Source organism: Myiozetetes cayanensis, unplaced genomic scaffold (assembly GCF_022539395.1).
Source record: "Myiozetetes cayanensis isolate MyiCay16 unplaced genomic scaffold, myiCay2020 scf12, whole genome shotgun sequence".
Taxonomy (NCBI): Eukaryota; Metazoa; Chordata; class Aves; order Passeriformes; family Tyrannidae; genus Myiozetetes; species Myiozetetes cayanensis.
The window spans coordinates 16,706,173-16,723,878 of NW_026086826.1; the positions used below are offsets into that span (position 1 = coordinate 16,706,173).

The following is a 17,706-nucleotide window of genomic DNA, read 5'->3' on the forward strand; positions in this document are numbered from 1 at the left end:
GAAATACAGCTATTTATCACATGATGTGGAATAATGCTGAACATATCTATTATTAAGCACAATCTGATAGATAACCACAGGCTGTTTCTTTCCCCAAAACTTCTACAAAAGAAAGCCTTTACTGACACTGGGGGTAAAGTAATTTAGTTGGGCTGTGGACACTCTGTGCTCTAAGTACACATATAATATGTCTGGAATTGAAAACGCATGAGAAGAGATTGCTTAAACTGTATTTCTGAATAATTTTGAGGTATTAGCAGAAGACAAAAAAGAAAGTAAGTCAAGAAAGTTCCTTTCAAAGCCATGACATACAGTCTTGCCAAATATTACCTGAAGAAATAACTGGTTGTTTTACTACTAGCACTGAACAGAAAACAAAGATTTTAGCTTGCTCCAAATTAGATTAATCCTATATGTCTCACAGTATAGTAATAGGAATGATGGAAAGAGTAATTTAAACACTTTAAATTGCTAAAAATAGCAATTCTTACTATTGTTTTTGATTTCTTTGCCCCACATATGCCAGTGATTAACAAAGGTTCTCCTCCTGGCAATATAGGTTTGTCAATTTGAGCATTTTAACTTGAAAGCCATTTGTAAAGGATCACTTGCACATTTCCAGTAAGATTCCCAACCCTGTAATAATCTGGTCAGGCTGGGCAGAGGAATAACAAATGTTACTCTTTCAGTGCAGATTTCTTATCCTTGAGTAGAAGTTATTGAATTTAAGTCACCTGTGTCTCTGTATCCCTCAGCCATTTAATTTACTTGGTCTAGCACATGGATGAGATGGGTAAGAGTCACACAGCCTCTGCTCCAGAAAGGAGCTTCCTGTCAGATGGAGATTCAGTGACTTGCAGAAGTGATCAAAAAGGATGTTATAGTATGAGTTACTAAATTAAGGTGGTGGGGGATGAGGTGTCTCTGTGGGAGGTATACAGCTTGGAATTTTTCTAGCTATTAGTAATAGCTGGTCTTAAAGGCAACAGAGTTTAAACTTATTTTATTTGATGTTTGGCTATGAGCTCATATTGTACTTCTTGGATACTACAGGAGAATTACCTGGAATCTCAGTTGTGGTAAAATACTCAGTCTGCTGTTTGTAGTAATAAAGCTAATGGTAACCAGCTTTGGGGGTACGTTCTGGCCTAACTGATGCAATCCCTGCAACAGCAAACTAATCAGTTTATTAAATTCTCATTATTCTTATATAACATAGGGATTCCTAGTTTCTTTTCTGTGCTGCCCTCAGATAATGCTATTTCAGCAGCAACTCCCAGCTCTGTGACAATTGATGATTTACAGATAGGACAGGGCCAGGCAGCTCTGCAATTCTGCAGTGACGTTCTGCAAACTCCTTCTGGGAACAACATTTTAAGGACAAGGAGGGTAGAGCTACCATGTGTCTAGGCGGTTGTGGTGCTGGTGGTGAAACAATTCACATTATAGGTGAGTGATTCTACTTTGACAATCAATTTTGATCAAATTAATTTCAAAGATACAGCAGGACAACAGGCTGGTAAGACTCTCCAAGTATGACACCGAAAAAGTCGTGAGGTAGCCAATTTTTGACATTTATTCTGTTGCTGACTAGAAAGTTTGCTGACCACTGGTTCTCACACCACTGTTGTGATTTAAAAATAAGAATTTCTATGCAGATATACTTCAGATTGAGAGCAATTTTTTTTCTCCTTGATGGCGCTCCTTTATCTTTAGCACTTGCAGTATCTGACTGCTGCTTGCAGTACATGGAAATCTGTGCAGAGCAGCCAAGGCCCTTTGTGTTGTCCAAGTCTCTTTTTAGTATATCATCACAACCCCCCAACTCTGCCTAATTAGTGCATTCAGGGAAGAACTATCCCCTAAAACTTGTATTTAAAACAACTGTGAACAAGAGATTCTGATCATAAGTACTGCTCTATTCTGACATAACTAAGAATTGGCCAGACTAAGCTGCATTTGTGTTTTGCCCAGGATTCTCTCTCTATGCCCCTTTCCAGGGATAGCAAACTGATCCAGTATCTTATTTTTGGTAGCTTATCTCAAGAAGGTGGCTTTGAGAACTTGGGCATTTTGAGCAGGAGAGAGACTGGAATCACAAATTCACCCTCCAGTCTACCAAGTTCCACCAATCCTGAGTGCGTGTTACACCAGCTGGTGAGTGCTGACCCAGGGAGCACTTGCATTCCAGCATTTTACACAGGCCCAAGCAACTGCCCTTGTAGTGTTAGGACAAGCTTTATATAGAGTTTGGTACCACTGTCTTGGGCAATTGCTGTGCTTAATCATGGGGACCCTGGAGACTGGCCCAGTACTGAAGTCTGAACAACTGCAAAACTCAAATGACAGAAGACAAGAAGCCTATTTCCCAGAATCACAGGATTGCTGGGGTTGGAAGGCACCTCTGGCAATCATCTTGTCCAATCCTCTGCCAACGCAGGTGACCCGGAGCAGGTGACATAGGATTGTGCCCAGGTGGGTTTGGCACATCTCCCAAGAGGGAGACTCCACGACCTCACTGGGCACTCTTCCATTAGCCTGGCTAGTAGAGCTGCCGCTAACAAGTCAAGCTGAGGTTCAGCTCATCTCCTGAAATGGCTGCACGCCACTGTCACTGCAGAGAGGCACACTGTCCGGCCCGCAGCCCCGCCACGGCTGCCTCTGCTACCTGCGCCGGGCCTCGCCGGCCCCCTGGGCAGGAAGGTGGGCCCTGAGTCACTATAGACGGCACGGCCGACCCCCCCAGGACAGGGAGCTGCCCCGGGGCCGGGCGGGGGTCCCGTGGGGCGGTGGGTGCGGCGAAGCCCGAACTCTGCTGCGTCCCCGCAGGTGCGGGGGGAACAATGACCGGCCCCGCCGCAACGAGCGCCGGCGGCGCGCAGGGATCCGCGGCGGCCGCACGCCTAAAGTAGTCCCTCTTTGTTCGGTAGCGTAGGGGACTCGCCCGCGGCCGTGTCCCTCCGCCGCGCCGGCCCCGCGCCCGCTCCCGCCCCCGGCGCTGGCGGCGCAGGCGGGGCCGCCGGGGCGGGGCCGCGGCCCTTTGTGCTCCCAGAATGCACCAGCGCCTCCTCCGCGGGAAACAAAAATGGCGAGGGGCTGCGCCGGGGCCGGGCTGTCCGTGAGCCGGCTCTGACTCCCCCCCGCCGCCGCGGGGCCGCGCCCGGGGGCCCGCTGTGCACCGCGCACCCGGCCGCACCGCACCGCACCGCGCCGCGCCGCCGGGGAGGCTCCCGAGCTCGCCCATTTCCCTGTATGAGGCGGTTGGCACCACTGGAGAGACCGAATGAGGTGAGGGGTGGGGGGAGGGAGGGGCGGCCGGGCCCGCGCGGGTGGGGGGGCAGTCCCGCAGCCCGGGCCGGCGGTGCCGAGTCCCGCATCCCCCTCCGGGCGGGCAGCGGCGAGAGGGGCCTGCTCCGGGGCGGGAGGGCCCCGAGGCCTTGGGGGGAGGGGGAGGGAGCTCCGTGCGAGCGGCCGCGGGCAGCGAGTGAGGGGTCAGCGGTGCTCTCGGTGACCAAAACAAAGGCGGGGAGGCAGGGCCGGCCGGGGGGGCCGCGGCGCGGAGGTGCCATCAGCCCCGCGCCAGCTGTATTTTCGCCTTTCCCTTTAAGGATATTGTCCGAGCAGGCTGCGTTTGCTCGAGTGCGGAGAGAGCAGCACAAAGAGGTGCTGGTGCCCGCTGGTAACTTTGTTTTTGGTTTCTTTTTGTTGGGTTTTTTTGTTTGTTTGTTTGTTTGTTTGGAACGCCTCACCTCTCAGTCTCTGTCAGGCTTGACGATTTGAATGTGCACCGTACGTTTTCAGTCCACCAAAATGCGGTAACTGTTGCTGGCTGAAAGGATGTGCAGTAACGCGTTTTCTTTTATTTGGTGTTGAATTCTGTTGGGAGAATGGGCTGATACTTGTGCTAGTCAAAGAGAACAATATGGTTCTGTGCTGGATGCTCTGGACACCGATATTAGTGTTGAAATACGAGGGGTTGTCGTTCATCCGTGGAGTATCAGGGTGCTATTAAAAGAAGAGGGCCTGCATAATGAAATGAAAGGGTCTGCCAGGAAAGCAGTGTAGCATTGTAGCTGTTTCTGGAATTTGTGATAGGTAGGCCCAGCTCATAACTTTAAAAGGTCAGACGTAGTAATGGATAATGGCATGATTTTCTCCTGACTTAGTGTAAGGGAATGTGATCAATGATACACAATTAACCTGGCAAAAGCATGGAATAATAACCAAATACTTTCCCTGCAGTTTTTTCTTTTGATCTGTAATCAGGTTGGTAAAATTAACACGTTAATATTTGTCCTTTTTTTAGATCTCAAATTACATTTGATTTGAAAAAATTTGAGTTGAAAGAGGGAAAATAGTTTCTGTATTTTTAGAGTACAGTTTAATGAGTTCATAACTTTTCAGTGAAAGGGGAATAAGTGAACACAGATTGAAAAGATGCAAGAAGGTGGATAACATAGTAAAAATGAGAAGGATCTTTGTGAGGAGCTACAAGCTGTGAAACGTGGATCTGTACTGAGAGTATAATGTAGCAATCTTTCCACAGTTAACCCTTATTTCGTCAAATATAGATGTGTGGCTTCTCAACAACTTGCCTTTTCTGTTCTGGGAAGAATTTTAAATTAGATGTAAATGCTTCTCAAAAGTTGACTTAATATGACTAGTCAGCAGTTATTGATATATATATATTATTTGTAATAGGTGAACGAACATGTATTGGTAGTATCGAGTTATGTTTTCCTTCCCTGCATTAGGAGATCAGGTAAAATTTATGAGAAGAGCAGCTGTAACAAATAAGCTACAGTTCATTTCCTAGTGGAGAGTGGACTTCTGTATTCCCTGGAGATAGATGTGAATTAATATAGTACTAGAGGCAGTAAAGCATATTTTGTGCTCCTCGTGTGAGTTATGGAGGAGAAAGCCTGGAGAGAAGAAGAAGCACATGTAATGAAAAGCCAACAGGAATCTTCCCTTAGTTTGTGAATTAACAGCACTTTTTGTGTGATTGGCCTCTGAACTTGCTCAGAGTTGGTTTCACCTTCTTTACAGGCCTTCCTTGCAGGAAATGGAGGGGAAGTGTGTCTTTGAGCAAAACACAACAGGAGAAGAATTATAAAACCACAGATATTGCTGGAGGTATAATCTCCATGAAGGAGTGAAATCAAGCAGCTTAACTTTCTTTGAGGAGAGTTAATGATGAGAGCATTCCTGATGAGTGTGGACATACTTAATGCACTGAATATCTTAGAGGATAATACTACTTTATGTTTTAGATCTATTTATTTTTTTCATTTTGTGGAGTGCTTATGAAGGTTGCTGCTCTTGTAGATGAACCTTAAAGAAGGAAAACTGTCTTTATGGGGTTTTGGTCACCTCTGAAATGCTTTTTCTTCTCCACTTCCCCTCAGTGCAAGTCAGCATGTTGTCATCTCTTTCTCTGCTTGGGTGTTGGTACATCCCTTAGGTATGTTCCTGCATGGACTGGAGAAAGCCAAAAGGCAGTTGCTGTACTCAAGGAGGTGCTAAGTGTACAATTAAGGGAAATTCTGATCTGAAAAGGTGTATTGTGACCCGATACCATTGTTTTCTCCCCGCATTATGTTCTACCTCTTCTCTTCGTGTACAAACACTTGATCAACCCCAAACAAATGGCTCATGCAGTACAGGGCTGCCCTATCCTATTTCCCTGCATATTAAATATGTAAGGAAATATGTTATTCTATAATGATATTTTAAAATACAATACTTTCACTATGCATATCGTATAGAATTAGAACGCTTCTAGTTATTTAAGATTTCTTGAGGGAGAACATGAGCAAGTAAAAACAAAATCACAAATGACTGTGTAGTATTATGGATGTGAGAGTCACTTATTTCAGTGATTATCTCTTTTTAATAGTATGAATCAATCTTATTAAGGACAGTTAGACTTCACAGGGTCAAAATCTGACTCGGGTTAGAAGGCATCTTGGGAGTTCTGTAGTCCTGCTCAGCTTAGCATCAGCCAGGAGGTCAGACCAGGTAGCTTTATTGGTCAACCCTTGAAAGCCTCCAGTGACAGAGGCCACACAGCCACCCTGTGCCCCTGTTCTGCTGCTGAACTGCCCCCATGGGGAGGGGGATGTTCCTTCCCCATCAGAATCTCTCTCACTCTAATGTATGTGTTACCTCTTGTCCTCCTGCCATGCACTATGGTGAAGAGACTAATCCCATCTCACTGATCTTCTCCTAGGAGCTGGAAGGCTCCTCTTAGGTCTCCCTCAAGCCTTTTCTTCTCCAGGCTGAATGAACCTGGTTCCCTCAGCCCCCTCTCATAGGGCAAGTGCTGGCAGTCCCTTTCTGTCTCTGTGGCCCTCCACCAAACTCATCTGCTTTGCTGTCTCTCTTGCACTGGGAGAACAAAAACACAGTATTCCATCTAGATGCCATCTAACAAGTTTTAAAGAAATTGTGGTTAATCAGCAGTAATATCATGCTTCCAGAATTTGAACTGATTATCTCTAGTTACCATAAGGTCTTTCACTAGGTCTTCCTCTCCTGTTCTATGCTGCATTTTCCAGTTTTGAGATAGATCTCAAACCTGCATGAGTTCTCTTAGTAAGATGGTCTGTGCGTGATATCTAATCTGAATTCCCTTCTGATAAATCTTTAAATTCATCTTCCCTTCAGTGTGATTTGATTTAGTAGGAATAGATAAGTTATCTGTCCCACTTTAATGAGTTTTCTCAGTGGATTAAAATTTCTCATAATGTTCTTTGGGCATTTTGTTGTTAAAACTTAGTATCTTTAGATACTTTAGAACTAGCTGTACTCATGGGGTAGCTATTACCTGTTACTGTTGTAGCATTTGTGAATTGGGAGCGCTTCTGGAAGAAGTTTCCTGAAATGGCATCGTCAGTGAACCTGTGACTGTAGTTCAGTCATGCAGCCTGGCAGTGACAGCTGAGGGAGTTTGTGTCCCATGTGTCTTGTTTGAGTTTATTCAGTTGTACTTACAAACCATTCTGTGAAACAAATCGGTGAACTGAGATGGCTGGAAAAAAAAAAAACAACAAAACTGTCAAGGGAGTTTTTCTTAACAGAAGTTGTTTCACAGCAGTTGTTGCAGCTGAAGGAGTACAGGAGTATGAATATCTTAAGGAACAAGCCCTTGGAAACAAGAGTGCTCAGTCTTTTTAATCCTTCAGTCTCTTCACATCTTTTCCCCTAACTTTTCAAACATATTTTAACATGCAGACACATTTTACTGACTTCCACCACTAACTTACGAAATATTGTATGGGTGTGTAAGTATTTTTTTTTTTTTGCATTCTAAGTACTTAAATAAGAATACAGCAGAACATCTTTAATATTGAGTAATGGCTGTAAAGCCATACATGCTGTATGATGTTCTGTGTAACTTGGTGGTGCAAATTAAATGAGATAAAGCAGATTTTTATATCAGGTAAGTTTTTCTGAAGAACAAGGCGTCTGTTGGATATGATGTGATTATAAGTTCTTGGAGAAAAGTTTTTTTAAGGTGGGGAAGTTGTTACTTAAAGGTGACTAGTTTAGTTGGTAACTATAAATAGTATGGTGGGAAGGTGCTATGAAGCTAACTTTAGGGAAAACTTGAAAGCAAGTTTCTGGAAAATGTGGCACCTTTTAAATAATTTCAAAACCAGCAAGCAAGAATTTAACTTCAGGTTGCATTTTAACTTCCAACAAAAGTTTTATTTTAATGGTAGGTGTACTTGTTAGTATTCCATTACAGCTGAGAGAGCTGTGGTGAGACAGATGAGTATGTTAGTAACATTTTGAGCATGTAGCTTTTACACTGGTCTGCACTGCATTTCTTGTACAATGGTTCCAGAAGATACTTCAGAGACACCTACTTGAAGTAGTTTGTGTTCTGTTCAGTAAAGTCAGCTTGTTAAAAACAGTGTCTCTTCCTACTTCATCTCCATCAAAAACGTTGAGGGAATGTTTACCTGAAGAGAAACTTCCTATCCATGTGGAAAGCAACTGTTAAGCTACTGTCAGCCTATTGTGATAACTAAACTATTTTCAGTCTCTGTGAGATAAACCATAAACTGCCACAGCAGGAACTACTTTGTGAGCTGTTTAGTCGACACTTCAGCTCTGCTATCACTCACAAAAAGAGCAGTGTGGACAATGGAGAAGTGTCTGGTTTATTGGCTCACATCTTTACTATGTGTCAAGATTCTCCAGTGTCTGAAGGTGTTATTGTGAATTTATGCTGTTTGTTTAAGTCAATGTATATTCATTTAAGTGTGTTGTGCCAGAAAATGATGCACACTTTTTTGTTATTGTTTCAATGGGGATGTGGGACAAACTTCAGTACTTAAAAGAATGCTTTTGAAGAATTTTTTTTTTAATATAGAGCTCACAGTTGCTTTTTAAATGGAATTTACTGTGTCTTTTTGCATATTCTGTATGAGATCTTTCACACCTTTTTTGGAGTACTGGAAAAGAAGAACAAGCATTCCTGTGTAGTAGCTGCTTTCTCTAGGCCCTTAACCAGATAAAAATCTGGAAAAAAAAATCCTTGAACCTCTCTAAGAGAGTTGTTCTGTCAAAATACTTGTGAATCAGATGTTACTGCTGAGAAGGCAGCAAAAAATAAGTGGGCTGCAGTGCTTTTACTCCGTTATTGTAAACGTATTTTGAATGCTGCATGTGCCCTGTCCCATTTATCAGAGGTCAGAGTTGAAAGCAGCAGTAACTTGAAACAGCTTTTGCTTAAGAAGCAGCAGAATTGATAGGATTCTAACATTTCTATAGCAATTCTCAAACTGTATGGGACACAGATTAATTCAGTGCTTTTGTTGGTGCCTTGAGATGAATTGAAATGTTTCTGGTATGGATGATGTACTTCAGCTATCCTGAGTGAGGTGAAACTGCTCTTTCAGCTGACTGTATCCTGTTGAATTCTCTAATCTGTCCTTGTGTTTGCATCCTAGTTGTACATACTTAAGTTTCTGTAGAAAATACATTTGGATATACAAATGGTAACTTTATTACATAGTCTTGGATTCTGCCTATTACTCATGAAGATTCTTCCTTGTGCACTATTTGATCTTGTTTTGTAATTTTCTATATTTTACTCCTTGGAATGTAGTGTTTGATAGCTAGTTTGAAATAAAAGCATATTCACATCCATATAAATAGGCTACATTTTGTGGAATTGTATGAAGAAAAATGATTGATTCAAATAACTTATAATTTTGGGTTTCATGGTTGCAAGATATTTTGTTTTTCCTTCCTTATTATTTTCTGCTCTTATTCTAACAGAGAGGAAAATTCATTTTACATAAATTGAACATGTAGAAGTTCTTTCTGTACTGGAAACCTCTACAGCTCTGCCTGTGGGTCAGGCATGATGCTGCGTTGGAAGTACCTCCATCGGTATTTACCTTGAGTGATTTCTCCACACCTCAGCCCCTCGTTTTTATTTTGTTTTGATTCTGAGTAACTGCTGAGCACCCCCTTAGTTGTCAACTACTACTCTCCCTACCAAGATAAGGCAGTTAGAATTGGCTTAGGACCTTTTTAGCTTCCCTGGAATTTTAGAAAACTGTCAGTGATTTGAGTGACTGAAGTTTTACATACGTAATCCTGTATTGGATGTTTTTGGTGTGTTCTTTGATACTTCTGGTGATTTTTGTGAAGACTCTGAGCTGGAAAGTTTGTGTCTCCCCATCCCCATTTACAGCAGTTGATTTCATAGAACACTTTTCTTTATAAACTTGTCCCTTTCAAATTTTGTAGACTCGTGTCATAGCAGAGGCACCACCACTAAAGGTGTCTGAAGCCTGAAGACATGAGCAGGTCTTTAGTTACCTGAAGTTCCAGAGTTAGTCATATTAATATTTAAAATACATGGTTTCTTTATCCTAATGGAAACCTTTTCTCCTGCTTCCCTGTCTTTAGAGACTCTACAGCGGTGGGTAATTCACTGGTCCACAAGCGCTCTCCTTTACGCCGCAGCCAGAAGAGCTCAGCGTCTGTGACCAAGCTGTCCTTGCGGGATGGACAGAAAGCCAAAAAACCATTTTGTAAATTTGAGGAAGGTCAGGATGTCCTAGCTAGATGGTCAGATGGCTTGTTTTATCTTGGAACTATCAAAAAGGTAAACAAATTTTTAACTTCACTGAGTCTTAAAGTATCATATGTAGTTGAACATTGCGGTATTATCGTGTTGCCTTTGTAGTGTTATGTACATTCTTCTGTTTAGTCCTTTTACTCATGGCTTCCACTGTATTTTTGTTTCTCAGATAAACAAACTGAAACAGAACTGCTTCATTATATTCGAAGACAGTTCCAAATCCTGGGTTCTCTGGAAGGACATACAAACAGGCAAGAACTTCAATGAAGTAGTCATTGCTTAGTATCTTATTTGTATAGATTACTGTATCTGTTAAAATAAATGATTACATAATATTCTCGTATCCTAAAGAGTGATATAATTTAATGTGATCCAGGACCACAAATTAGACAAATGGAAAAAATATTTTCAAACAACCGTCTATTACTGAAGTTACTTGTTTTGTTGTGGTTTTTTGTTTGTTTTGGTTTTGTCCTTTTTTTTTTATTTTGTTTTGGCTTTTTTAATTGTTTTCACATAACTATGTCTGGGGTAGCGGAGAAGACTTCTAAAAATAATCACGTTTGAGTTTGTTTGGATGGGGATAGAGTCTGTCCTTTCTCTGTCTTGAATGAAAACTCTTGGCTCTAATTTACACCAAGTTTATGTCCTCCTACTGTTTTCAGTTGAAACAACATGTTGTGGAAAGAAACTAAAACCTGGAAAATCTTTAATGGAGTTTTGACGTTTAAAAGTAACACCACAACTGTTGCACATAAGAAGCCATTACAGGTTTTTGAGTATTCGTGTAATATAAAGAAATGTATCAAGTGAGACATCTATTGTATAGTACCTTTTTGGTTTTCAGATATTTGGGGAGTAGTAGAAGCATGGATGACAATTTCTTCCGAAAATCAGTTACAATTTCCTCAGCGTACAAAAGCAATGGAAACCTGAGCTGGCTCTCACTGATTCTTGATGTTTAAACTAAACACTGCCTGCTAAAAGGAGAAGCTTTTTATTTGTGATAGCAAAAAATCAACTGTTTTATTTCTTAGAAACTTGTAAAAAAAAATGCTGTTCTATTCTGTAAAGTACAAGTTTATGATCTTTGATTCATTTATCGTAACTATCAAAATTTAATAATGTGTATAAGGACGTTTCAACTCAGAATATTCTGTGATTAAGAAGCTTGTATTTCAATCCAGATTTTTACATTGATATGTGGTATAAATGGAGCAAGATGTAGTTTTGTTTCCAGTTTGCAAGCTTACTTTTTTCCTTCCCTCTGCTGTAACTGTGCTTTTGTATGCTTGCAAATATGTGTAAGTAGTAATAAATCTTTCCTAAGAATATTAGAGTTTAATATTAAAGCATCTTGGACAGATCTGTCAAAAAGATATGCACCAAATTGTGTATGTATTTACATGAAAAGAAACACAAAGTAATATAAACATAAAAGATATTTATTAGTTATTCAGATAGAATTTATTTATACGTATTTTTAGCCTGAATTTACATTCTTTATTCCATTGTTGAATTTTTATTGTTGATGTTAAGGAACCCTGGACTGCATATTAAGTAGGCAATATAAAGCCTATAAATATCTTATAGCTTATGATAAGTAATATAAATATTTGTAGCACAATCTGTACAAAATGTCTGAATATATTCTTGTGAAGAAGTTTGGCTCTGTAACAATGTGTTTCTACAATGCACGCATCTGTAACTGAAATTAAAAGCTATATGTGTGGTAACTGTTCCAACTGCAGATGTAGTTGAAAAAAAATCACATTCTCATCTTTGTCTAGGAGCCACTGAAAGTGGGGAAATGGTCTGTACAATATGTCAGGAAGAGTATTCAGAAGCACCGAATGAAATGGTTATATGTGATAAATGTGGGCAAGGTAACTAGATATTTTTTTTTCTATTTACTGCATTTTTAAAGATGTTTTGATTTGTTTCATGAAGGAGGATATTTGCCTGGCAATGACTGACTGCTCAACTGATCTTAAATTTTGTAGCCCTTAGTGGCTATTAACAGCTCAGTGAATGATGAGAATCCATGTTAAAGTGACTAACACCTGTTCTGTAAGTCAAGATTATTATTATTTTTCTACTAAGAAAATTTAAAATACCATTTTGAATTTGTGACTGATCTTTTTTTGATCAGGTTTTCGACACTTAATGATGGATAATGCCTTATAGTTGCATTAAAGTTATATGTAGTTAATTCTGTGTAAGCTTCTTTTGCCATTTTAATAACAGTTTGACTGGTCATTTCTTATACAGGTTATCATCAGCTGTGTCACACACCAAATATTGATTCCAGTGTGATTGATTCAGATGACAAATGGCTCTGTCGACAGTGTGTTTTTGCAACAACAACAAAGGTGTGTTTTTAGAAAAAGAATTAAATACATTTTATATTGCAGGCATCTTTGCCTTTGAAATTGAAATAATGAAAAGATAAAGCATTTTTAAAAGTTATTTCTGTTTCTGTTATCTTTGATCTGAATGCAGGTTTTGTATGTTGAGAAGATATACTTATTTTAGAAATAGGTGATGTTTTGGTTTTAAACAAACACACTAGTATTAAAACATAAATGCAGGTGAAAGTATTTGACTCGATTATAGAAAGTTTCAGAAATGTCTTACTGGTTTTTGTGAACAAATGTGTTTGTTTTGACTCAGAGGGGCGGCGCGCTTAAGAAAGGACCAAATGCCAAAGCACTGCAAGTCATGAAACAAACGTTACCATACAATGCAACAGACCTGGAGTGGGATGCAGGTCATAAAACCAATGTGCAGCAGTGTTACTGCTATTGTGGAGGACCTGGAGAGTAAGTAAATGGACAGTGTGTAAGAACTTCTCTCTATAATGCAGCTGCAAACTTGGACTCTTCTTGTAGACTTGCTTGTGAACTTGTTAGTTACTGTTCCTATTTTGTGCAGGTGTTAAAGCTGGATGCAAAGTGGACTTTTGAATTCTCTATGCATTTTTAAGCGTCTCATGGGAAATACATTTTCTTTTCTCATAAAATATTTAGTTTTGTTTTAATTTTGTCATGTGGCCATCACATAAAATCACAGTACAATCTACAATCAGCAAGAGGCAGTATTTTTCTGATGTTAACTCGGTCATAAGTCACAAAAATAAATGTACCTAGAGATTAGTTTATTAAGTTTTTTTGGAATATGCAGCTGTCTGATTCTACCATAGCATCATACCCTGGTTTTCAGTCAGTGGCAGGGGAAAGATTCTTTTTCCTCTTGTGGCATTACAGAGTCCTCTGCTGGTTCTTTTTTACAAGAAAGGCAAGAAGAGGACTTCTTAAGCAGGTAGAGATAAGTACTCTGGTGTCTGCATGAATGAGTGAATGAATAAGATAGCATTGAAGATTGGAGATCAAGGCAAGTAAAGAGTCAAAAAGTCAAAGAAGCAACGTTTTTGAATTTACACTCACAGGACAGAGCTCTGGTTTGAGAATTTTGGAGACTTGGACAAACACCCCCTCAGTTTTGCATGGTTCCTTTTCTCAAGGGAGAAGCTGAAAAAGGAAAAGAAAAACCCCTGTAAACTATGAGGTTTCTTTTGAGGATTCAAGTAGTAGAATCCCCAGAACAAATGTTTGTGACTTAATACAGCTGTGCTTTGCTTTGAAAAATAACAAGGAAGCTAATCTGGTATGTGAGAAGGAGCTTTTATGGAGTTACTGAATTTTTATTATTTTATTATTGAGAATTAGAAGTTGGTGGATGGAGTAAATGAAATGTTTATTTTCTTCATGTAATAACTTAGTTCAGTCTTTTACTAGGCTGTCTTTTATTATTCCTGGTCTCTCTTTTCTAGTAGTGATTCCTTATGGAACTAAATGTTGCTGAAATATCCCTAGAGATGGCTGTTTTATAAACTGTGAAAATCAGTTTGGGTCAAAAGATCTCTTGATATTAATTTAAACATAACAAAGAACAGTTTTTGGTAACTTTTTTAACACATCTTGTTTTTCTTTCTGTTGGTGAAGCTGGTATCTAAAGATGTTGCAGTGCTGCAAATGTAAGCAGTGGTTTCATGAGGCTTGTGTGCAGTGCCTCCAAAAGCCAATGCTTTTTGGTGACAGGTAAGAAAATTAAGCTATACTTTATGGTTGTCTCTGTTTAAAATGTGAAGGAAGTCTCACATAGGAGCTTTTATTAGGGCAGCCATAATACAACAGAATTTTTAAAAAATGGATTGTGTTTTGAGTAGATTATACAAAATAAAGGATGTGTTCAGGTGCCAGGAAAATGCAGTTCTTCATCTCAGTTGAATGAAGGAGGAGGTGTGGTGGTGGGTGATGGAGATGTAACCAAGGATGAGTTGAATTCCAGCTGTTGCTGACTTCATTTTGTGTTTAAGTCCATTATACTACAGGAGCTGGGAGGTGGGAAGCTTTAAAGCAGACCCCTTTAGTGGGCCTGAGTTCGGATAAGGATAAGGGCGTTCAAGGTCCTGCTGTGCTGGTGACTGATGTCTTACACACATGGACACCGTGCTTGGAGAGGGGCTGTCGGTGAGCAGGTCCCTGTACTGACTGGGGGGATTGGAGAGAGCTGGAAGGATACTTAGACTGAGGGGAGCTCTACGTCCTCTGTTCATGGGTAGTGAGTCAGAACACAAAGAAATGAAAAAGGGTGCTGGTTTGTGCTTTCATTTTAAGAGGAGCTTGGAGCATTTGCAGCAGACAGAAAACTGGAGAAAGGAATCAAGGAGTATCTCATTTTTTATCTATTATACCTTTAGCGGTTGTTTGTGCTGGAATATTTGTATGAAAGAATGGGGTTAGGACCCAGGAAGGCACAGGTCCTAAAGGTGCGTGCTCACACTGATGCACAGGGTTTTGCATTTGAGAGAGTGGGCTGGGGATATTACAGAGCATCTTCACTGATCCAGTCCCAGGCTGAGGGAGTTTCTCAGGGAGTATGAAACAGTGGGTGCCAGGTTGGAATTGAAGTACCTTGTATCTGGCCTGGTAGGTATCAGCACAGATTGTGGAAGTTGCTAAAGTAAGGTGCAGAATAAAGGCACTCACAAATCTCTTTTGGCTGGGTTTCTAGCTTGCTTAACTTGTTTTTTCATAACCAGGGTGTTAGAACATTGAGAGCGTGTGTGTAGGGACACCCACCACCCAGACACACGTACCTATACATATGTGTGTATTTTTAGGTTTTATACCTTCATTTGCTCAGTTTGCAGTTCTGGACCAGAATACCTCAAACGTTTACCCTTGAGATGGTAAGTATGAATTAAAAAAAAAAAAAAAAAAAGGATGAGTTGAATATATGCTCTGCTTTTCTTGTTGGTGTTTGGGTTCTCCTTGCTAAAAAGGAAATCCACTTGTTAGCTTGAGCTGTTCCCTGAGTTGTTCTTGCTGTTTATAGACCAGGGATAAGTTTCATTCAAAGTTTATCCTTAAATGTAGAGATATACTGTGATTGCATGTTCTTGGGGTTTATTTCTGGGATTGTTCAGTGAAGTAGCAAGCAACTACTCACATGTTGTATATGTGAAGATTGCAATACCTGAGTTAAATACTTTTTGCAGGCTTAGGATCCTGCAATTATGTAAACCAGATGTAGTGAGTACTGGAGTACATATGTTGACACACTTTATAATAGTGTCCTTGATGAGTCTTAATGTTAGCTGTAGTTTGGAATCTGTGAACTAACATGTTAGAAATTTTATCCAATTTAGTGCAAATATACCTAATGCTAAATATATGGAGGAAATTATGTTGTTGAATGTTAGTTCATCAAAATACTTGCATGAATTCAGAACTGATAACATTCAACTGTGGATTCAGACTTGCTTAAATATCCCGTGGTTCAGACCAGTTTTGGAGTTTTAAAGATCATGACAATGCCATGAAAACACAGAAATGAAAGTAAAATGCAAAACAGAATGAATCACTTGAAGAGAAGTTACAGAAGCCTTCATGATGTTGTCTAGATTGAGTGTTTTAAGTTGTGCTTTGTGTTCCTCCAACTGTACTGTGCTAATATCTCCTCTACCAAATTATTTCAAAGGAAGGCAGTTGGAAGAAAAATACATGTTTTCTCTTTTTTTTTTTAATTTAAATATTCTAGGGTAGATATAGCACATCTATGCCTTTACAACCTAAGTGTTATTCATAAGAAGAAATATTTTGATTCGGAGCTTGAACTTATGGCCTACATTAATGAAAACTGGGATAGATTGCATCCTGGTGAGGTAAGTAATTGCAGAACCCTGTCTTGCTTTCCTCACAGTGCATACATATGTCCTGACACTTGACAGTCGATGAAGTGTTTTATTCTGCATATTAAATCCTTTAGTACCTTAAAATCTGGTAGTCCTAAGTAATGAGTTAAAAAGCATTCTGTTTCTGCAAGGAAATTAAGTGGTGTATGTTTTTCTAAGCTGAAATTTCTTCAAATTATCCATCTAACTTATTATTTTCATGGTGACTTTTAATTATTTATACTCAACTGTGTATACCATCACATATCTCTATTTTTCTTCCATGTTGTAGTTCTCTTACTACTTTGGTATTTTCATGTGCCCCAACCAGAAAATCGAAATGTAGAACTGAATTCAGAGTGTGTTGCACATGAAGATATATCCAAAGTCTCTAAGTAAAACAATAGCAAAATATTATGCACAAACATTTCTTCTGTCCTTCCTCTTTCAAACAATGGGGCTGGTCACTTTGAGTCCTGGTCTAAACATTGTTTTGATCCTTTCCCAGTTGGATTCAGCTACTTGTTAAGGCATCTTGGGTTTAGTTCATTACTAGACTAGTTATTTTTCTAGCTATTTGCTTACTGGGCATTTAGTTCAGCATCGAAGGAAATCTATTTACTCAAGTAGATTGACTTTGTATTTAACTAAGAGAGTCAGTGTTGGTCTTTGTTCCTGTGTGTAATATTAAATGCAAGAAATTTATGTCTGAGTTCAAATTGGCACCCTGCCAGTGGAGTGTGCAATTCTCTGTGCCTGAAAATTGTTTAGGGTTTTGAAGTTTTTTTTAATACAGGTGGCATATAAATGGTTTGAAATGGTTTCTTGTCATGAGTACATGATAAGAAAAAGCTTCTTTTCAGTAAATTCATACATCTGTAATCCATTTTTACTAGCAGACACAATTTGAGAATCAAATATATGTTCTTGGTTTAAATGAGTAACTATTTTTAATAAATAATGGAAAATAGTTTAAAATACATATGTTAAGACTGTCAGTGTAAATAGTTTGTTAGACAAGCAAACACTAAAGCATTACTAGAAAATTAGTGTCATTATGAATAGATATGTGGTTTATTTTGATATGTATGGCATCTCTTACCTAAGTCATATCAAATCAATAATTCTGTCATATCAAGTCTCAAGCTTTAATTGGAAAAAAAGGCTGCACAAAATGTAATTCTCACACCATCTTTTCAATAGAAAATGCATGTTCTAGCTATCTTACTGTATAGTTTAACAAATACGTAAGCTGTGTTTAATTTTGATTTTTGTTTCTCTTAGTATTGAGGGAAACGTAGAAGGAATTTTTTGTTCATTTAACACTTGTCCACTTCTCTCTTTGTGTCCAGCATACTTG

The 17,706-nt window shown here is 39.5% G+C and overlaps 1 protein-coding gene across 1 annotated transcript in view; it reads left to right on the top strand.

Annotated features, from left to right (window-relative positions):
* The first annotated feature begins 3,065 nt into the window (after positions 1–3,065).
* The window catches only part of MTF2 (metal response element binding transcription factor 2), a 28,420-nt gene continuing 13,779 nt past the window's right edge, over positions 3,066–17,706 (top strand). The window contains exons 1-9 of the mRNA XM_050306602.1: positions 3,066–3,288; positions 9,934–10,132; positions 10,278–10,359; positions 11,899–11,994; positions 12,380–12,480; positions 12,782–12,930; positions 14,113–14,208; positions 15,294–15,362; positions 16,214–16,337. Of these exons, the coding sequence (XP_050162559.1) occupies positions 3,284–3,288; positions 9,934–10,132; positions 10,278–10,359; positions 11,899–11,994; positions 12,380–12,480; positions 12,782–12,930; positions 14,113–14,208; positions 15,294–15,362; positions 16,214–16,337 (921 nt within the window). The 5' untranslated portion in view covers positions 3,066–3,283. The remainder of the gene's footprint in view (positions 3,289–9,933; positions 10,133–10,277; positions 10,360–11,898; positions 11,995–12,379; positions 12,481–12,781; positions 12,931–14,112; positions 14,209–15,293; positions 15,363–16,213; positions 16,338–17,706) is intronic.